An 18,242-nucleotide genomic window follows, 5' to 3' on the forward strand; every position below is an offset into this window, starting at 1 on the left:
TCCCTGTCTTACCTCTTCGACCCCCTCTCTCTAACCCCCGAACCCCCCCCCCCCTTCCGGCCTTTTTTTTTTCTCCAGTCGTATCTCTCCAGATAAAAGATAGCCCTCTCCACCACGTCGTCTCACACATCACCTATACTCCTTTATCCTCCTCTCTCATCCCCCATCCCTCTTTCCTTCTCTTCAGTCTTACCTCTCCACCACGTCGTCTCACACATCACCTATACTCCTTTATCCTCCTCTCTCATCCCCCATCCCTCTTTCCTTCTCTTCAGTCTTACCTCTCCACCACGTCGTCTCACACATCACCTATACTCCTTTATCCTCCTCTCTCATCCCCCATCCCTCTTTCCTTCTCTTCAGTCTTACCTCTCCACCACGTCGTCTCACACATCACCTATACTCCTTTATCCTCCTCTCTCATCCCCCATCCCTCTTTCCTTCTCTTCAGTCTTACCTCTCCACCACGTCGTCTCCGCTCCAGCAGGTAAAGTCGTCCACCACCATCTCTCCCTCACACAGCATCTCTGGAAGCACTGCAAAGAATGACTTATAGCGCTGGATGTAGCTCAGAAACTCCCTGAAAGGGAAAGAGAGGATGGAGAGAACAGAAAGGACGGAGAGTGACAGAATAGAGAAAGGATGGATAGAGAGGTGGGAAAGAGGACAGAGGACAGAGGGGTGAGAGTCAGGGTACAGACTCTATGTTATAAGAAACACAGCATATTGTAACGTCTATGGTTACCACCCAACTACATATGATATGTAATCATGATATGAATGTGTTAATAGAATGACAGGTGCATAGACAGAACCTAAAGAAATACTGTCGAACCTAAAGAAATATAGTTCCCATAGATCTTAAAACACATTGAAAATAATATATATGCTGTAGTGACTGGTGGCCAAACAAGAGAATAATTCTGATCAGGCACCTGTTACGGCCACCCAAGAGACAGGGGAACTCCAATAGGAGGGGTCATGTGAGGTCACATGCTGTTAGGACCCCATCAGTCAGGGCTGTCATGATGATAGTATCAGAGCCCCCCGTTAGGGGTGGGCCGCGAATGGGATCCTAATGAATGACGAGGGGATTATGAAGGGTTAAACCATATCATTAATCACCTGTCACTAGCCAGATAGACAGACAGACACACACACATATGTTGAGAGACATCATAGCCTGATCCAATACTGATGACAACATAGTGCTGTCACACACACACAGAGAGAGAGAGAGAGAGAGAGAGAGAGAGAGAGAGAGAGAGAGAGAGAGAGAGAGAGAGAGAGAGAGAGAGAGAGAGAGAGAGAGAGAGAGAGAGAGAGAGAGAGAGAGAGAGAGAGAGAGAGAGAGAGAGAGAGAGAGAGAGAGAGAGAGAGAGAGAGAGAGAGAGAGAGAGAGAGAGAGAGAGAGAGAGAGAGAGAGAGAGAGAGAGAGAGAGAGAGAGAGATAGATAGATAGATAGATAGATAGATAGATAGATAGATAGATAGATAGATAGATAGATAGATAGATAGATAGATAGATAGATAGATAGATAGATAGATAGATAGATAGAAACAGAGGGCACAGACAGAAAGACACACGGACAAAGACAAAGACAGACATACATATGTGAGACTGAGAAGCAGAGACAGAGAAAGGTAGTTGTTCACCGGGTGAACCGGGTGGGTGGGTTGTTTGGTCATGCTTACCTAGAGATCTTTTTCAGACTTCTAGGTTTATCGTTCTTGGAGGGTTTCAGGGGGAATGAACTGAGGATGGAAGGAGTCCGGGGGGGGAGGGGGGGATGACACAAGCAGGAAAGGTGCAGGGAGAGAAAACAAAGAAAACGGGGGGAGGGACAAAATGAGGGCAAGACAAAACAAGGAGGGGAGGGAGAGGAAGACATAGTCAGTTTACGACCCTGGATAAGGGTGAGTCATGCACATGCAGAGGTCAGAGGTCAAGGTGGGAAACACCCCAAAAAAAACACCAAACACACCCCACACACACCCCTCCCACACACCCCGCACAGTAGGTTGAGACACTCATTTGTTGTCCCACGTGACAGTGTTAAAACAGCTATTGAAAGTCATACAAGTGAGCAATTCAATTCAAATTTGAGAATACAGCACAACTGTATGTGTGTACTACCCCTTTTTCACAAAGTAAATTGATATTGTTGTCTGGAAATTAGATTGTTGTCTGGAAATTAGATTGTTGTCTGGAAATTAGATTGTTGTCTGGAAATTAGATTACTGTCTGGAAATTAGATTGTTGTCTGGAAATTAGATTGTTGTCTGGAAATTAGATTGTTGTCTGGAAATTAGATTGTTGTCTGGAAATTAGATTACTGTCTGGAAATTAGATTACTGTCTGGAAATTAGATTACTGTCTGGAAATTAGATTGTTGTCTGTAAATTAGATTGTTGTCTGGAAATCAGATTGTTGTCTGGAAATCAGATTGTTGTCTGGAAATTAGATTGTTGTCTGGAAATTAGATTGTTGTCTGGAAATCAGATTGTTGTCTGGAAATTAGATTGTTGTATGGAAATCAGATTGTTGTCTGGAAATTAGATTGTTGTCTGGAAATTAGATTGTTGTCTGGAAATCAGATTGTTGTCTGGAAATTAGATTGTTGTCTGGAAATCAGATTGTTGTCTGGAAATTAGATTGTTGTCTGGAAATCAGATTGTTGTCTGGAAATTAGATTGTTGTCTGGAAATTAGATTGTTGTTTGAAATGAAAATGTCCTCTAATTTTCAACCAAGGGAACTATCCCATTCGACAAACAAATATGTTAAACTTAACTGGAAACAAAGTATAAGTCATAAAATGAGTGTCCACTCCTCTCTACTCCATTCTGTGTTATCATAATACAATTAAACTACAATATATTTATGTCAAATTCCATTTTCCTTGTTATTCCACTATATCATATTCCTTTCCATTCCCTCCAGTGGCTACTGGCCTTGTGCATCTGCCAGTGTAAACTGCTGTGTGTGATGAGGATACTGCCCACTAGGCTGTGGGTAGGCTGGCAGAGGGCTGGGTGCTGGATACTGTTGGCATGGAGCAGGGTGGCAGCGCCAGGGCAAGACCGTCAGCTAGACTGGCACCACAATACCTGTCACGCCCTGGCCATAGAGAGGCTTTTATTCTCTATTTTGGTTAGGCCAGGGTGTGACTAGGGTGGGCATTCTAGTTTCTTTATTTCTATGTTTTCTGTTTCTATGTTTTGGCTGGGTATGGTTCTCAATCAGGGACAGCTATCTATCGTTGTCTCTGATTGGGAATCATACTTAAGCAGTCTGTTTTTCCACCTTAGTTGTGGGTAGTTGTCTGTGTTAGTGGCCTGTATAGCCCTAGTCAGCTTCACGTTTGTTTTTGTTGTTTTTGTTGGTGACATTCATAAATAAAAATAAATGTACCACGCTGCACCTTGGTCCGGTCATTTCCCTGACGACGGTTGTGACAATACCTGGGTATCTGTGTCAGTGAGTGAGTGGGTGAGTGAGTGGGTGAGTGAGTGGGTGAGTGAGTGGGTGAGTGTGTGAGTGAGTGAGTGAGTGAGTGAGTGAGTGAGTGAGTGAGTGAGTGAGTGAGTGAGTGAGTGAGTGAGTGAGTGTGGCTTAATGCCTAATATGTGACTGTGTGACTGTTTGTCTGTGTGTGCCTATGTGATAGCACTGAGGTGGGCAGCTGATCTGAGCTGGGGCTATGGTAGTCTGGGTAAACAGGAAGCGGTCTGTCAGTATTAATCTTCCCCCCTCCCTGTGGGCACTGCCCTGCCAGCTGCTGTGGGCACCGGGTGCCTCAAAGGACGAGGTAGAGGGGGAATCGAACCGTGTGAGAGGAGTGTGTAACACACAGTATGTCTGTGTGAGTGTGTGTGTGGCAGAATCACTATACTATATGTACTGTATAGATGAATAAATTGTCATTTAAGATCGAGCCAAGAATCTCAAAGTCCATAATTCCCTTGGCTATCACATGATGTACATTTTTTTACATTTATTTATGACGGTCACATGATGTTCATCTGTCACCAGACTTAGATCATGTACCTATCGTTTTCCTTTCAAAAACATTAGATGTGCTTGATTTAACGTGCACAGCTCCGCCATCCCAGCACACTGGGTTAAATCAAGTGCATGTCAAGTATTTGAAAGAAAACCAATAGGTTATTCTGCCTATTTAACATGCAGTGAGAATGTGACTCACACGAGGATAATGGAAACCGAAAAGTTGCAAATCTGATGTTGAAGAAAGAATCTGATTTCTCAGGTGTTTCGGATCTGAACAGAACTTTTGTCCCAGCTGTCTGGCCCGGCCTTACCTCCTCAGGTGGGCAAGTTGTCCCATCAGCTGTTCTGTTGGGGGGATGGAGGGAGGGACGGTCGATGATGTCACCGTGGAGGTCGTGACCTCTGGGGCGGGGTCAGGGTGGACGCTGGTGCGGGGCTCCTTGGCTGACCGACCACACACCTTGTCCACCTGCAGGAGGGAGAAACACACGGGGGTTGACCCACGGCACAATGTCTACACACCCTTGTCCACCTGCAGGAGGGAGAAACACATGGGGGTTGACCCATGGCACAATGTCTACACACCCTTGTCCACCTGCAGGAGGGAGAAACACACGGGGGTTGACACATGCCACAATGTCTACACACCCTTGTCCACCTGCAGGAGGGAGAAACACACGGGGGTTGACACATGGCACAATGTCTACACACCCTTGTCCACCTGCAGGAGGGAGAAACACACGGGGGTTGACACATGCCACAATGTCTACACACCCTTGTCCACCTGCAGGAGGGAGAAACACACGGGGGTTGACCCACGGCACAATGTCTACACACCCTTGTCCACCTGCAGGAGGGAGAAACACACGGGGGTTGACCCACGGCACAATGTCTACACACCCTTGTCCACCTGCGGGTGTCACAGAAAAAAAACAAGTGGCTTTATAAAGGGAATGGTGTCTAAACCACACACACATACTGGGAAGCAGAGAACAGAGAGTTGGAAGTTGGAGAAAGAACGATGGGGACAGAATGAACATAGGGCTCATGGAGACACGGAGACGTTGGAGGGGGACAAGGACAAATGAGAGAGTTATTGCCAAGACTGACACGTGTGTGTGTGTGTGTGCGTGGGTGCGTGCGTGTGTGTGTGCGTGTGCTGTTAACGATGAGTATATCTCCACTGGGCCATTAAAACTCTGAACTCTATGAGACAGACAGGTCATGCAGTGACCGCCCCCACAATCCAAATCAATGGTGTCTTATTGGCTTAAAAGACTTGGGTGTTATTAAATGTTATTCTATTAGGTAGATGGACAGTCTAATGGTGAGCTGCACCAACACCACGTCTGGTGGAGTACAGAGAAGCACCTCATCATCCTCACTGTCTGTCTCTGTCTGGAGGGGTCATTCTATCGCTGTCCTGACAACCCAATGTCATTAGGCTATAACTTACTGCTCTCCTTGCCTCCTGTCATACATCGCCTATACTGAATGTGTACTTTCAAAATGAGGTACGGCAGATCTCACACTTCCGACAGCCTTACGACAAGGCTCTGTAACTTACAAATGACGAAGCAAGCCGGACACCTGACGCAGGCTTACATAAATGCCTCAGCTCTATCTTACATAAGAAGAAACTTGCATCACTGCTCCTGGAGCAGTGTAATAACGTCTTAAGTGGACTTCAGCCATGGCTTTTCTAATGCAGTATGCATGTGATGCGGGAACATCAAAGACACTGCTGAAGTATTTACGCTTCACTCCTACGGTACGGGACCTGTTTAGGAGAGCTAGTGAACACTCCAGGCGCAAACACACAAACACACACACACACATACACTTCTTCACACCAGCCAGCCCAGACCTCCCAGACACTGTGTGCCTATCGGAAAACTAAACAATGGAATGTACAAAACATAAACATGCACTTTCTTCCATACCAAACACAGAGGGGAAAAGGAGAAATATGCGGAACAACTTCAAAACCGCAGGTCGTCAGAGCCCATATGTGCCAACGGGGCGGCTTATAAATAGTGTTAGCCTCTGGGGCTAGGAGGATGTGTGTGTGTGTGTTAAGAATATAAGTCAGCACATGTGCCCTATAAAGGCAATTGAAATGGAGGTTTCTGCATAACAGCAGGGCTATTCCTGACTGAGAACACTGGACCATGCAGCCCTCTACCAGGGACCTGCTGAGCGACACAGGCCATGTCCTGGTGAGGGAGTGAGTCACTGAGAGACGGAGTTATACAGTACTGGCACATTGTTTACCTCTCTACAACTCTTCTCTCTCTTCTCTCCCTCTCTCTGTATCTCTCTTTCTTCAACTCTCCCCCTTTCTCTCTCTCTCCTCCCCTCTCTCTCTCTCTCTCTCCCCCTTTCTCTCTCTCCCCTTCACTCTCCCCCCCTTATCTCTCTCCCCCTCTCTCTCTCTCTCTCTCTCCCCCTTTCTCTCTCTCTCTCTCCCCACCTTCTCTCCCCCCTTCTCTACCTCCCCCGCGCCTTTCGCTCCCCCTCTCTTTCAGTCAATACACACACAGGAGCAGCTGTGGAGCAGCAAAGAGAGGCAGACTTGGGCCATTGGGGAGATGATTGTGTTATTACATTACCCTTGAAGTCCCCTGGACCCATAAAATACAGCACACACACACAGACACACAGACACACACACTCACTAGCATGCACACATGCACACATACAGAGACACACACACACACACACACAGACACACAGACCCACACAGACATGCACACTCACTGGCATGCACACACCCATACACACACAGACTATAGAGCTGCGGGTGGGCAATCAAACGACATGCAAGGTAGCAACCATTTTATGGCGAACAACGGTGGAGGAGCCAAAAATGCAAAAATTATATTCTGTTTGTATTATTCCATGCAGTTTTTCATACAATTAAAATGTCAAAACAATTTACATACTGACCGCCCCCACACGCTCTGCAAGACAAACATTTGTTGGAACACTTGTAAATTGTAAACTTGTAAACTGTTTGTTTTATGAAATAATCCAAGCTAGAACACTTGAGGGAAGCTAATGTGTACTGATCGAGACACTTGTAATTCTTTGTTGATTAGCACATGGTTTTGTTGCAGTTGCCGTACTGCCAGATCGTTTCTTAAGCCAAGTTGAAACGAACAATGTAAAAAGGAAAGAATCGTCTTTCCAAGCAGTAGAACTATAAAAATCCATCCTAATTCATGTTGGATTCAAACCAACCACCACGGCTCAAACACACGCACAGACACAGACAGACACACGGACACACCAACCCCCTCTTTCTACTGATTATATCCCTCTAGACCAGTTTGGGTCGTATTCAGACACCACAGGGTCCTGTTGGGACATATTCAAACTGCCAGGGAGGTCTGGGCCTGCCTGGCAGACTGGGCCTGTGTGTGTGTCTAGTTGGCTTGCCTGGCAGACTGGGCAGGTGTGTGGAGGGGCAGGGCAGGAGCACCCAGACTCCCCAGTATTAATACCCATCGCTATTACAGGACTGGCATTCTCCTGACGCCCACACACACACGCGATTGGACAATATTGTCCAACAGCAGATCCAGACAGGGACAAGAGCCTGGGGATCTGTCGCAGACACCATCAGAGGGAACTGGAGGGAGTTTGACAAGCTACTAAAAGACTAAACCAAACAGACAAGACAGCTGAATACACAGTCTCGTACACAGCAACACTTCCTAGCTACGCTGAACAGAGTGGCATAGTCAAGCCAATACTGTACATGTATCTATGCAGACTAGACTACACTAAGGGGCGTTATCATTGGTTACCAAAAGCATACACTGAGTGTACAAAACATTCGGGACACCTTCCTAATATTGAGTTGCACCTCCTTTTTCCCTCAGAACAGCCTCAATTTGTCGGGGCATGGACTCTACAAGGTGTCGAAAGCAATTCACAGGGTTGCTGGCCCATGTAGACTCCAATGCTTCCCACAGTTGTGTCAAGTTGGCTGGATTTCCGTGATACACACAGGAATGACACAGCATTGCAGTTCTTGACACAAACTGGTGTGCCTGGCACCTACTACCATACCCCATTCAAAAGGCACCTAAACCTTTTGTCTTGTCCATTCACCCTCTGAACAGCACACAGACACACTGTATGTGTCAATTGTCTCAAGGCTTAAAAATCCTTCTTTAGCCTGTTTCCTCCCCTTCATCTAGACTGATTGAAGTGGATTTAACAAGTGACATCAATAAGGGATCATAGCTTTCTCCTGGATTCACCTGGTCAGTCAATGTCATGGAAAGAGCAGGTGTTCCTAATGTTTTGTACACTCAGTGTATATCTTCAATATATGTTTATATATATGTAAATATTTATATCAAAGTGATTTATTATAACTTTTGGGATTAGCTTTTTTCTCATTCTTTCATAAGTGTTGAGATTTGGCGGAATCAAACGCCATGTCTCGCCTGTCTCCAGAATGAAAAGTTTGTTTTGTAGAGACAAATATGTAAACGTTCCCTCCAAAATATGAGTTGGAAGAGAAAGTCGATAACACTTGTGTGTGTTCTGTTCTTTCTCTTTCACAACAAAACCTGGGTTGTGTTCATTGGGCACCAAACTGAGGGAAAAAGGACTGAAACAGGGAGGAACTGCCTGAACTTGTCCAAAAAGAAATGCTCGTTTTGCCTTTCCGTTACAAAACATTTTGCCACGGTGTACCCTAATAAATACCACCCAGTTCAGGAGATCAAGACAAGGGGTTTCTGTCAGTGAAGTGTCCTGTAGAGACGGGCTGAGGTCGTCATTTCAAAACAATAACATGGGCACAAATCAGTCGGACGCCTAACTAAACATGTAGCTATGTAAACAAAACAAAAAGTAATGGTAGGGAGAATAAACATAATCCACTAAAAACAGATGATACGGAAAATAAATATTAAGACAGTTTGGGGCCACAACAGGGACAAACAGAGAGAAATAGCCTTAGAAGCTAGATATGATGTCCGGATTGGCCGCATTATCCCATTGACCAATCAGAGGACAGCTTGACAGATGGCACAGACTACAATGCAACAATAAGTCAATTATCTCCTGCGCTCAGTGATGGCATGGGAATGGAAGCCCGAGTGTGTGTGTGTGTTTAACCACCTGTTTGTCCTTGTTAAATCTTTAAAATGGCAGCTATTCCATTTCAGGCATTCCTCTGGTGACTTCCTGGAGAATGATGGCATAGGATGCCATGGTCTGATGCCCTATGCCAAACTGTTCAGCCTATGGGGAAAACAAAGACTTGAGTTCTCTATACATTTGGGAAGAGGGCGATGAAATTGGTGACGGGAGCATGTGTGTGTTACTATCAGTTCTGTATATGCTTCTGTACCTGTGTGTTCACATTTGTATGCCTGCATGTGTGTGTGTTCGCATTTGTATGCCTGCATGTGTGTGTGTGTACGCATTTGTATGCCTGCATATGTGTGTGTGTTCGCATTTGTATGCCTGCATATGTGTGTGTGTTCGCATTTGTATGCCTGCATGTGTGTGTGTGTTTGCATTTGTATGCCTGCATATGTGTGTGTGTTCGCATTTGTATGCCTGCATGTGTGTGTGTGTGTGTGTGTGTGTGTGTGTGTGTGTGTGTGTGTGTGTGTGTGTGTGTGTGTGTGTGTGTGTGTGTGTGTGTGTGTGTGTGTGTGTATCTATATGTCTATAATCCCCCACACTTGTGTTTATGTATCGTCTCCATCTCATATATCCCTGGTCTACCCCGGGGCCAGAGAGTTGAGACGAGAGGAGCAGAGAGCGAGGGAATGAACTAGAGAGTGTCCGACCTATCCCAGTCCATCCCAGGCCGTCTCAGGCCATCCCAGGCTCTAGGGGAGTATTGCCTTACAGAAAGCAGTGGTGGTCCCAGGCTGTCATCTTGGTTTGTTTATCTAGGGATCAGCCAGGGTAACTTTCTCAGCCTCCCTCTCCGATTGCATTCTGGGTAGGTGGGGGGGTTGTCCAGCGAGTTTGGCCCCCTATTGTCCACTGCTGGTTTGAATTCTGGACAGCCACTCACAAACATTCTGGACAGCCACTCACAAACCTCTCGGATAGCTCAGTTGGTAGAGCAGAGGACTGTAGGTGGGAAAACACAGATCCTTAGGTTGCTGGTACGAAGGAGGAAACCCTGTTCTCTTGCTTTTGGCCGACTCTCCCAAGGTCTTTTCAGGGGTGCGGGGTGGGGTTGTTTTCTGGCTAATTTGGCTCCTTATTGTCCACTGTTAGTTTGTCCACTGTTACTTGTGTGTTACAGGGGGGCTGAACTAATTTCATCTTGCTTTTCCAAGTCCCGATTGAAAAATGCTAGAAGCAACAAGAGCTTGAAGTGGGTTTGTTATGTTCGTCACCGTTGTGTGTTCCTCTTTACTACATATCCCAAACAGCCACCATACGCATGACGAATGGCTTAGCAACCGCGTGAGGCGGCTGGACAACGCGAATGTGATTGATCAAGAATCCCAAAAGCTCTGAGAATGTCCTGCTTTCTAAGAGCACCAGTGTCTTTGATGCCAGTTGTGTTTGCGACGCTTACGTTAGCTGACGAACATGAGGATGCTTGAGTTGGAAAAACCCCAAGCCCTTTTTATAAACACCAAGTCTCCTTCTGTCTATGTATTGTTTTGTCCCGTAAACAAGTCCGAGGTGATGCGTGCGAATGGCTATTTCCACGTCATTTCCTGCTGCCTGTTAATGGGAAGGCTGCAGGTTGATTCTGCTGCAACGCTTGGATAGAGCTCACTCAGCACAGCTGTTTTCTGCGCGCGTGACAATTCTCCCAAGGCGCTACCATCACGTGATAGTGGGCAAGTGGACATGATTAGGCATGGCTGAAATCAAAAGCCAACACCATCAAATATCCAATCTGAGGTTTGGAAAAAAACTCACTTTATGAACAAAATTCTATTATTTACACTTTGTAGTCAATTTTGGCACTAGGATCAATCAATGCCACTTTCAACCAGAGAAGTAGTTTTTTTGGTTGACCGACTTTTTAAACCATAGGAACGGAGTACCTGTATCTGCCAATGCATAGGCAGCACAGACAATAGCCTACTGCTGACTCTACACACAGAGCTACCCTTCAATAGCTCAGTCGGTAGAGTGGTGGTGTGTAGATTAAATAACAGCAATCTTTCTGCTGGTTCAAAATCTGGCTTGAGAGAAGAAATGATGTCCTGCATCTACCTGATGGCACTGCATTCTGGGGATGTTCTCTGAACATTTTGTCCACTATTGGTTTGCATTTCAAATCAAATCAGATGTTATTGGTCACATACACATGGTTAGCAGATGTTAATGCGAGTGTAGCGAAATGCTTGGGCGTCTAGTTCTAACAGTGCAGTAATATCTAACAAATAATCTAACAAATTCACCATGACTACCTTATACAAACAAATGTAAAGGGATGAATAAGATGGATGAGCGATGGCCGAACGGCATCGGCAAGATGCAGTAGATGGTATAGAATACAGTATATACATGTGAGATGACGAATGTAGGGTATTACATTTATTAAAGTGGCCAGAGATTTGAGTCTGTATGTAGGCAGCAGCCCCTCTGTGTTAGTGATGGCTGTTTAACAGTCTGATGGCTTTGTGATAGAAGCTGTTTTTCAGTCTCTCGGTCCCAGCTTTGATGCAATTGTACCCAGCTTTGATGCACTTGTACTGACCTCACCTTCTGGATGATAGTGTGGTGAACAGGCAGTGGCTCGGGTGGTTGTTGTCCTTGATGATCTTTTTGGCCTTCCTGTGACATCGGGTGCTGTAGGTGTCCTGGAGGGCAGGTAGTTTGCCCCCGGTGATGCGTTGTGTAGACCGCACTACCGTCTGGAGAGCCTTGTGGCGGTTGTGGGCGGAGCAGTTGCCGTGCCAGGCGGTGATACAGCCCAACAGGATGCTCTCTATTGTGCATCTGTAAAAGTTTGTGAGTGTTTTAGGTGACAAGCAAAATTTCTTCAGCCTCCTGAAGTTGAAGAGGCAGAGTTGCGCCTTCTTCACCACGCTGTCTGTGTGGGAGGACCATTTCAGTTTGTCCGTGATGTGTACACCAAGGAACTTAAACTTTCCACCTTCTCCACTGCTGTCCCGTCGATATGGATAGGAGGGTGCTCCCTCTGCTGTTTCCTGAAGTCCATGATCATCTCCTTTGTTTTGTTGACATTGAGTGTGAGGTTATTTTCCTGACACCACACTCCGAAGGCCTTCACCTCCTCCCTGCAGGCCGTCTCGTCGTTGTTGGTAATCAAACCTACCACTGCAGTGTTGTCTGCAAACTTGATGATAGAGTTGGAGGCGTGCATGGCCACGCAGTCAAGGGTGAACAGGGAGTACAGGAGAGTGCTGAGAACGCACCCTTGTGGGGCCCCAGTGTTGAGGATCAGCGGGGTGGAGATGTTGTTTCCTACCCTCACCACATGGGGGCGGCCCGTCAGAAAGTCCAGGACCCAGTTGCACAGGGTGGGGTCGAGACCCAGGGTCTCGAGCTTAGTGACGAGTTCGGAGGGTTCTATGGTGTTAAATGCTGAGCTGTAGTCAATGAACAGCATTCTTACATATGTATTCCTCTTGTCCAGATGGGATAGGGCAGTGTGCAGTGTGATGGCGATTGCGTCGTCTGTGGACCTTTTGGGACGGTAAGCAACTTGGAGTGGGTCTAGGGTGTCAGGTAGGGCGGCGGTGATGTGATCCTTGACTAGTCTCTCAAAGCACTTCATGATGACAGAAATGAGTCCTACGGGGCAATAGTAATTTAGCTCAGTTACCTTAGCTTTCTTGGGTACAGGAACAATGGTGGTCATCTTGAAGCATGTTGGCACAGCAGACTGGGATAGGGATTGATTGAATATGTCCGTAAACACACCAGCCAGCTGGTCTGCCCATGCTCTGAGGACGCGGCCGGGGATGCCGTCTGGGCCGGCAGCCTTGTGAGGGTTAACACGTTTAAATATTTTACTCACATTGGCCGCGGTGAAGGAAAGCCCACAGGCTTTGGTAGCGGGCCGTGTCAGTTGCACTGTATTGTCTTCATAGCGAGCAAAGAAGTTGTTTAATTTGTCTGGGAGCAAGACGTCAATGTCCACAATGGGGCTGGTTTTCTTTTTGTAATCCGTGATTGACTGTAGACTCTGCCACATACGTCTCGTGTTTTGAGTAATTGAATTGCGACTCTACTTTGACCCTATACTGACGCTTTGCTTGTTGGACTGCCTTGCGGAGGGAATAGCTACACTGTTTGTATTTCGTCATGTTTCCGGTTGCCTTGCCATGATTAAAAGAGGTGGTTTGCACTTTCAGTTATGCGCGAATGCTGCCATCAATACACGGTTTCTGGTTAGGGAAGGTTTTAATGGTCACAGTGGGTACAACATCACCGATGCACTTGCTAATAAACTCGCTCACCAATTCAGCGTACATGTCAATGTTGTTGTCTGAGGCTACCCAGAACATATTCCAGTCCACGTAATCAAAGCAATTTTGAAGCGTGGAATCCAATTGGTCAGACCAGCGTTGGATAGACCTGAGCATGGGCATTTCCTGTTTTAGTTTCTGTCTATATGCTGGGAGCAACAAAATGGACTCATGGTCAGATTTGCTGAAGGGAGGGGGGGGGGGCGGGGGAGGGCTTTGTATGCAGGGCGGAAGTTATTGTAGCAATGGTCCAGAATGCTACCGGCTCGTGTCGCACATTCGATATGCTGATAGAATTTAGGAAGCCTTGTTCTCAGATTAGCTTTGTTAAAATCCCCAGCTACAATAAATGCAGCCTCAGGATTAGAGGTCGACTGATTATGATTTTTTAACGCCGATACCGATACCGATTATTGGAGGACAAAAAAACCCGATAGCGATTAATCGGCGATAAAAAAAAACAATTTTTATATATGTATTTATATATATATATCATACACACACACACAATTTTGTAATAATGACAATTGCAACAATACTGAATGAACAATGAACACTTTTATTTTAACTTAATATAATACATAAATAAAATAAATTTAGTCTCAAATAACATGAGAACATATGTTAAAACGAACCACCAGCTTTCATGGGTCTTCAATATTCCTAGTTAAGAAGTTTTAGGTTGTGCAGAAAGCAGAGCTTGTCTGCATGGTCCCCTGTCAGTCTGCTCCTCCGCGAAACACAGACCTTATTTGAAGTAGATCAAGACATTCTCTATGGAAGACATGAACGGTAAAATAACGAAGGAACCCCTTTCAAGTTCAGCCGCAAGTTATTACAGGAATTATAAAGCGTCGACTATTTCTCTCTAAACCATATACCTTTGACTAATCCGGAAACTATCACCTCGAAAACAAAACGTTTATTCAGTTCCGTATTTTATCTAACGGGTGGCCTCCATGAGTCTAAATATTCCTGTTACATTGCACAACCTTCAATGTTATGTCATAATTATGTACAATTCTGGCAAATTAGTTCGCAAAGAGCCAGGCGGCCCAAACTGTTGCATATACCCTGACTCTGCATGCAATGAAAGCAAGAGAAATGACACAATTTCACCTGGTTAACCTGGATTTCTTTTAGCTAAATATGCAGATTTAAACATATATACTTGTGTATTGATTTTAAGAAAGGCATTGATGTTTATGGTTAAGTACACATTGGAGCAATGACAGTCATTGATTGATTGTTTTTTATAAGATAAGTTTAATGCTAGCTAGCAACTTACCTTAGCTTACTGCATTCGCGTAACAGGCAGGCTCCTCGTGGAGTGCAATGTAATCAGGTGTTAGAGCATTGGACTAGTTAACTGTAAGGTTGCAAGATTGGATCCCCCGAGCTGACAAGGTTAAAAATCTTCTGCCGAGGCGATCCTAGGCCGTCATTGAAAATAAGAATGTGTTCTTAACTGACTTGCCTAGTTAAATAAAGATTAAATAAAAGGTGTAAAAATATTAAATAAAAATAAAAAATCGGCGCCCAAAAATACCGATTTCCGATTGTTATGAAAACTTGAAATCGGCCCTAATTAATCGGCCATTCCGATTAATCGATCGACCTCTACTCAGGATATATGGTTTCCAGTTTACATAGTGTCCAGTGAAGTTCTTTCAGTGCCGTCGAGGTTTCTGCTTGGGGGGGATATACACGGCTGTGACTATAATCGAAGAGAATTCTCTTGGTAGATAATTCTGTCGGCATTTGATTGTAAGGAATTCTAGGTCAGATGAACAAAAGGATTTGAGTTCCTGTATGTTGTTATGATTACACCATGAGTCGTTAATCATAAGGCATACACCCCCGCCCTTCTTCTTACCAGAGAGATGTTTGTTTCTGTCGGCGCGATGCGTGAAGAAAACATTGGCGAGTAATATGATCGGAAGCGGTGGATGGTGTGCTCGCCTTCTAAGTCTGACCAGTAGGCCGCTACGTCTGCCTCTCCTGTGGCGACGTCGTTGTTTTGGGTCGGCTTCTGGGATTAAATCCCATGTCCAGGGTGGAGGTCCAAACAAAGGATCCGCTTCAGGAAAGTCGTATTCCTGGTCGTACGGTTGGTGAGGTGACGTCGCTTTTATATCCAGTAGTTCTTCCCGGCTGTATGAAATAACACTTGAGATTTTCTGGGCTAACAATGTAAGAAATAATACATAAAGAAATGAATTACTGCATAGTTTCCTAAGGACCTAAGGCGACCATCTCTGTCGGCGCCTCTTATCACACTTTTTGAACAGAGTTAACGCTCCATGTGTACTTGCACACACATCCTCTGCCAGTGTGTGTGAAACCATGGGAATGGTGCACCAGTGCATAGGCCACTCACAGCTTTTAAAGAGCTTTATAATAGAGCTCAGATGATACTGCTGACCTTAAACACACAGTCACTCAAGCCCAGCTACCCCTTTGAAAGCTCAGTTGGTAGAGCGGAGGACTGTAGGCGCAATAGCAGAGATCCTTAGATCGTTTCAAATCTGTCTTGAAGGAGGAAATGTTTTTACTTTTGGTAGACTTTCAATGGCAATTGTTACACTGGACGCAACGGCCAATACACAGCCACCTCTGATCCTTGCCTCTACCTAACCTGTAGGTTTTGCCCCTGATGTATTAAACGTTTGATAGCTCCGTTGGTAGAGCGGAGGATTTCTGAAACCAAAACGTGCACACGGGGGGGGGCAGGACCAAGTTTGGGAAACCCCGTTCTACAATACTGCTAACTCTAAATGCACAGTCACAAACACCCTTTCAATTGCTCAGTTGATAGAGCGGAGGACTGTAGGCGCAAGAGCAGGGATCTTTATGTTGCTGGTTTGAAGGAGGAGACTTTTTCCATGGCCTCACTGCATTAATCGCATTCAGCCATCTTTGAATTGGACACACAGGAACATCATCCTTCAGCAGCACATCTGAGCCAGGGAGGAGACTTTTTCTTGCGTCGAATGGCTCTTTTTTGGATCATGTGTAGAGTTTTGATTGGGCCTGAAAATTGAAGCCTGACTGACCCATAGCCCAAGGATGTTCAGCCCCGTTGGGCCGACAGGTCCCGCTGGGTTCAGGCCAAAAATCTAAACTCTAGCCCCCTTTCAACCCCAACACACTGCATTCTGTGAAGGGGTGGGGGGTGTTTGGGCCCCTATAGTCTCCTGCCAATGGTTCACTCTCAACGCACACATAATACTGTTGACTCTTTCATTTTTTCTGTTGACTAACTCACAATCACCCCTTCGATAGCTCAATTGGTAGAGCGGCGGACTGTGGTTACAAAGGCAGAGTTCCTTAGGTCACTGGTTCAAATCTGTCTCTAAGGGGAAAACCTTTTTCTGGATCTTGTTCATTTGAATTATATGTCCAATTTCAACCTGCCCGACCAGAGCATATTGAAGGGGACGTAATGTATTTCACAACATGATGTTAGATGGTTCCTCACCCTGAAAGTAGTCTATGGACCAGGGGAAACTGTAATCCATTGTTCAGTTTTGGGTGGGGATGTCTGGACAGTTTGGCTCCATTGTCCACTAGTGATTGCCCCCTATTGTCCACTCACAGCTCACATTTTTGACTACCCACACCATCACCCCTTTGATAGCTCAGTTGTTAGAGTGGAGAACTGAATGTGGGAAAACAGAGATCCTTAGGTTGCTGATTCAAATCCGTCTCAAAGGAGGAAACCTTTTCCTCCAGCTTTTGGCAGACTTTTTGATGGTCTTATTGCAGGAATCACTGTGCAGCACCTCTCAACCCCAAATGCACTGCTCTCAGGACAGTTTGGCCCCCTATTGTCTACGGCTGTTTTGTATTCTGGAAAGATGTCACACTCATGCACGGATACACACACACACCGTATCCATGCATCCACTGCCAGTGTGTTCAACCATGAGAACACCCATCTGTGCCAGCTCAGCCAAAGTCCCCATGCCACTCACAACTCAACGCTCACAGTCAATAATGCTGATTGTAAACACAGTCACACAAACACCCCTTTGATTGCTCAGTTGGTAGAGCAGAGGACTGTAGGTGAAAAAGCTGAAATCAGTCTCGAAGGAGAGAACCTTATCCTGAAGCTTTGGTAGATGTTTTCAAGGCTTCATGGTAGGAATTACAGCCATCTACTTTTGATTGGGACACAGGAACATACTTTTTCACATACACCTCTGAGCTATGTTCCTCACCTGTCTAGAGCGGAGGACTGTAGCTGATTCAACCACAATCCTTAGGTTGCTGGTTCAAAGGGAAAGTTTTCCTGCATCCAATAGCTCAGTTGGTTGGACCATTTGTTGCTAATATCAATATTGTGGGGTTATTCCCCATGCCACTTAAAGTCACATACTGAATATGTGCTTACTGTATTTCACATTGGATAATCCATCTTGCACAGAATAACAGATGCAAATTAATTACTTAAAAATCATACAATGTGATTTTCTGGATTTTTGTTTTAGATTCCGTCTCTCACAGTTGAAGTGTACCTATGATAAAAATTACAGACCTCTACATGCTTTGTAAGTAGGAAAACCTGCCAAATCGGCAGTGTATCAAATACTTGTTCTCCCCACTGTAGGTCCTGGATGGCAGGAAGCTTGGCCTCAGTGACGTACTGGGCCGCACGCACTAGCCTCTGTAGCGCCTCATGGTCAGATGTCAAGCAGTCGCCATTCAAGGCGGTGATGCAACTGGTCAGGATGCTCTCGATGGTGCAGCTGTATAACATTTTGAGGATCTGGGGACCAT

At 45.5% G+C, this 18,242-nt stretch overlaps 1 protein-coding gene across 2 annotated transcripts in view; it reads right to left on the reverse strand.

Moving 5' to 3' along the window:
* Positions 1–333: 333 nt before the first annotated feature.
* The window catches only part of LOC129814196 (glypican-5-like), a 107,105-nt gene continuing 89,196 nt past the window's right edge, over positions 334–18,242 (reverse strand). Inside the window, exons 4-6 of one of the 2 annotated variants that reach the window (XM_055867143.1) lie at positions 4,323–4,480; positions 1,696–1,755; positions 335–580 (exon numbers count right to left, since the gene is read on the reverse strand). In XM_055867143.1, coding sequence (XP_055723118.1) covers positions 454–580; positions 1,696–1,755; positions 4,323–4,480 — 345 coding nt within the window. In that variant the 3' untranslated portion in view covers positions 335–453. Of the gene's footprint in view, positions 581–1,695; positions 1,756–4,322; positions 4,481–18,242 lie in introns of both variants that reach the window. The other variant, XM_055867144.1, reaches the window with a different exon arrangement.

This window comes from Salvelinus fontinalis, chromosome 17, assembly GCF_029448725.1.
Source record: "Salvelinus fontinalis isolate EN_2023a chromosome 17, ASM2944872v1, whole genome shotgun sequence".
Taxonomy (NCBI): Eukaryota; Metazoa; Chordata; class Actinopteri; order Salmoniformes; family Salmonidae; genus Salvelinus; species Salvelinus fontinalis.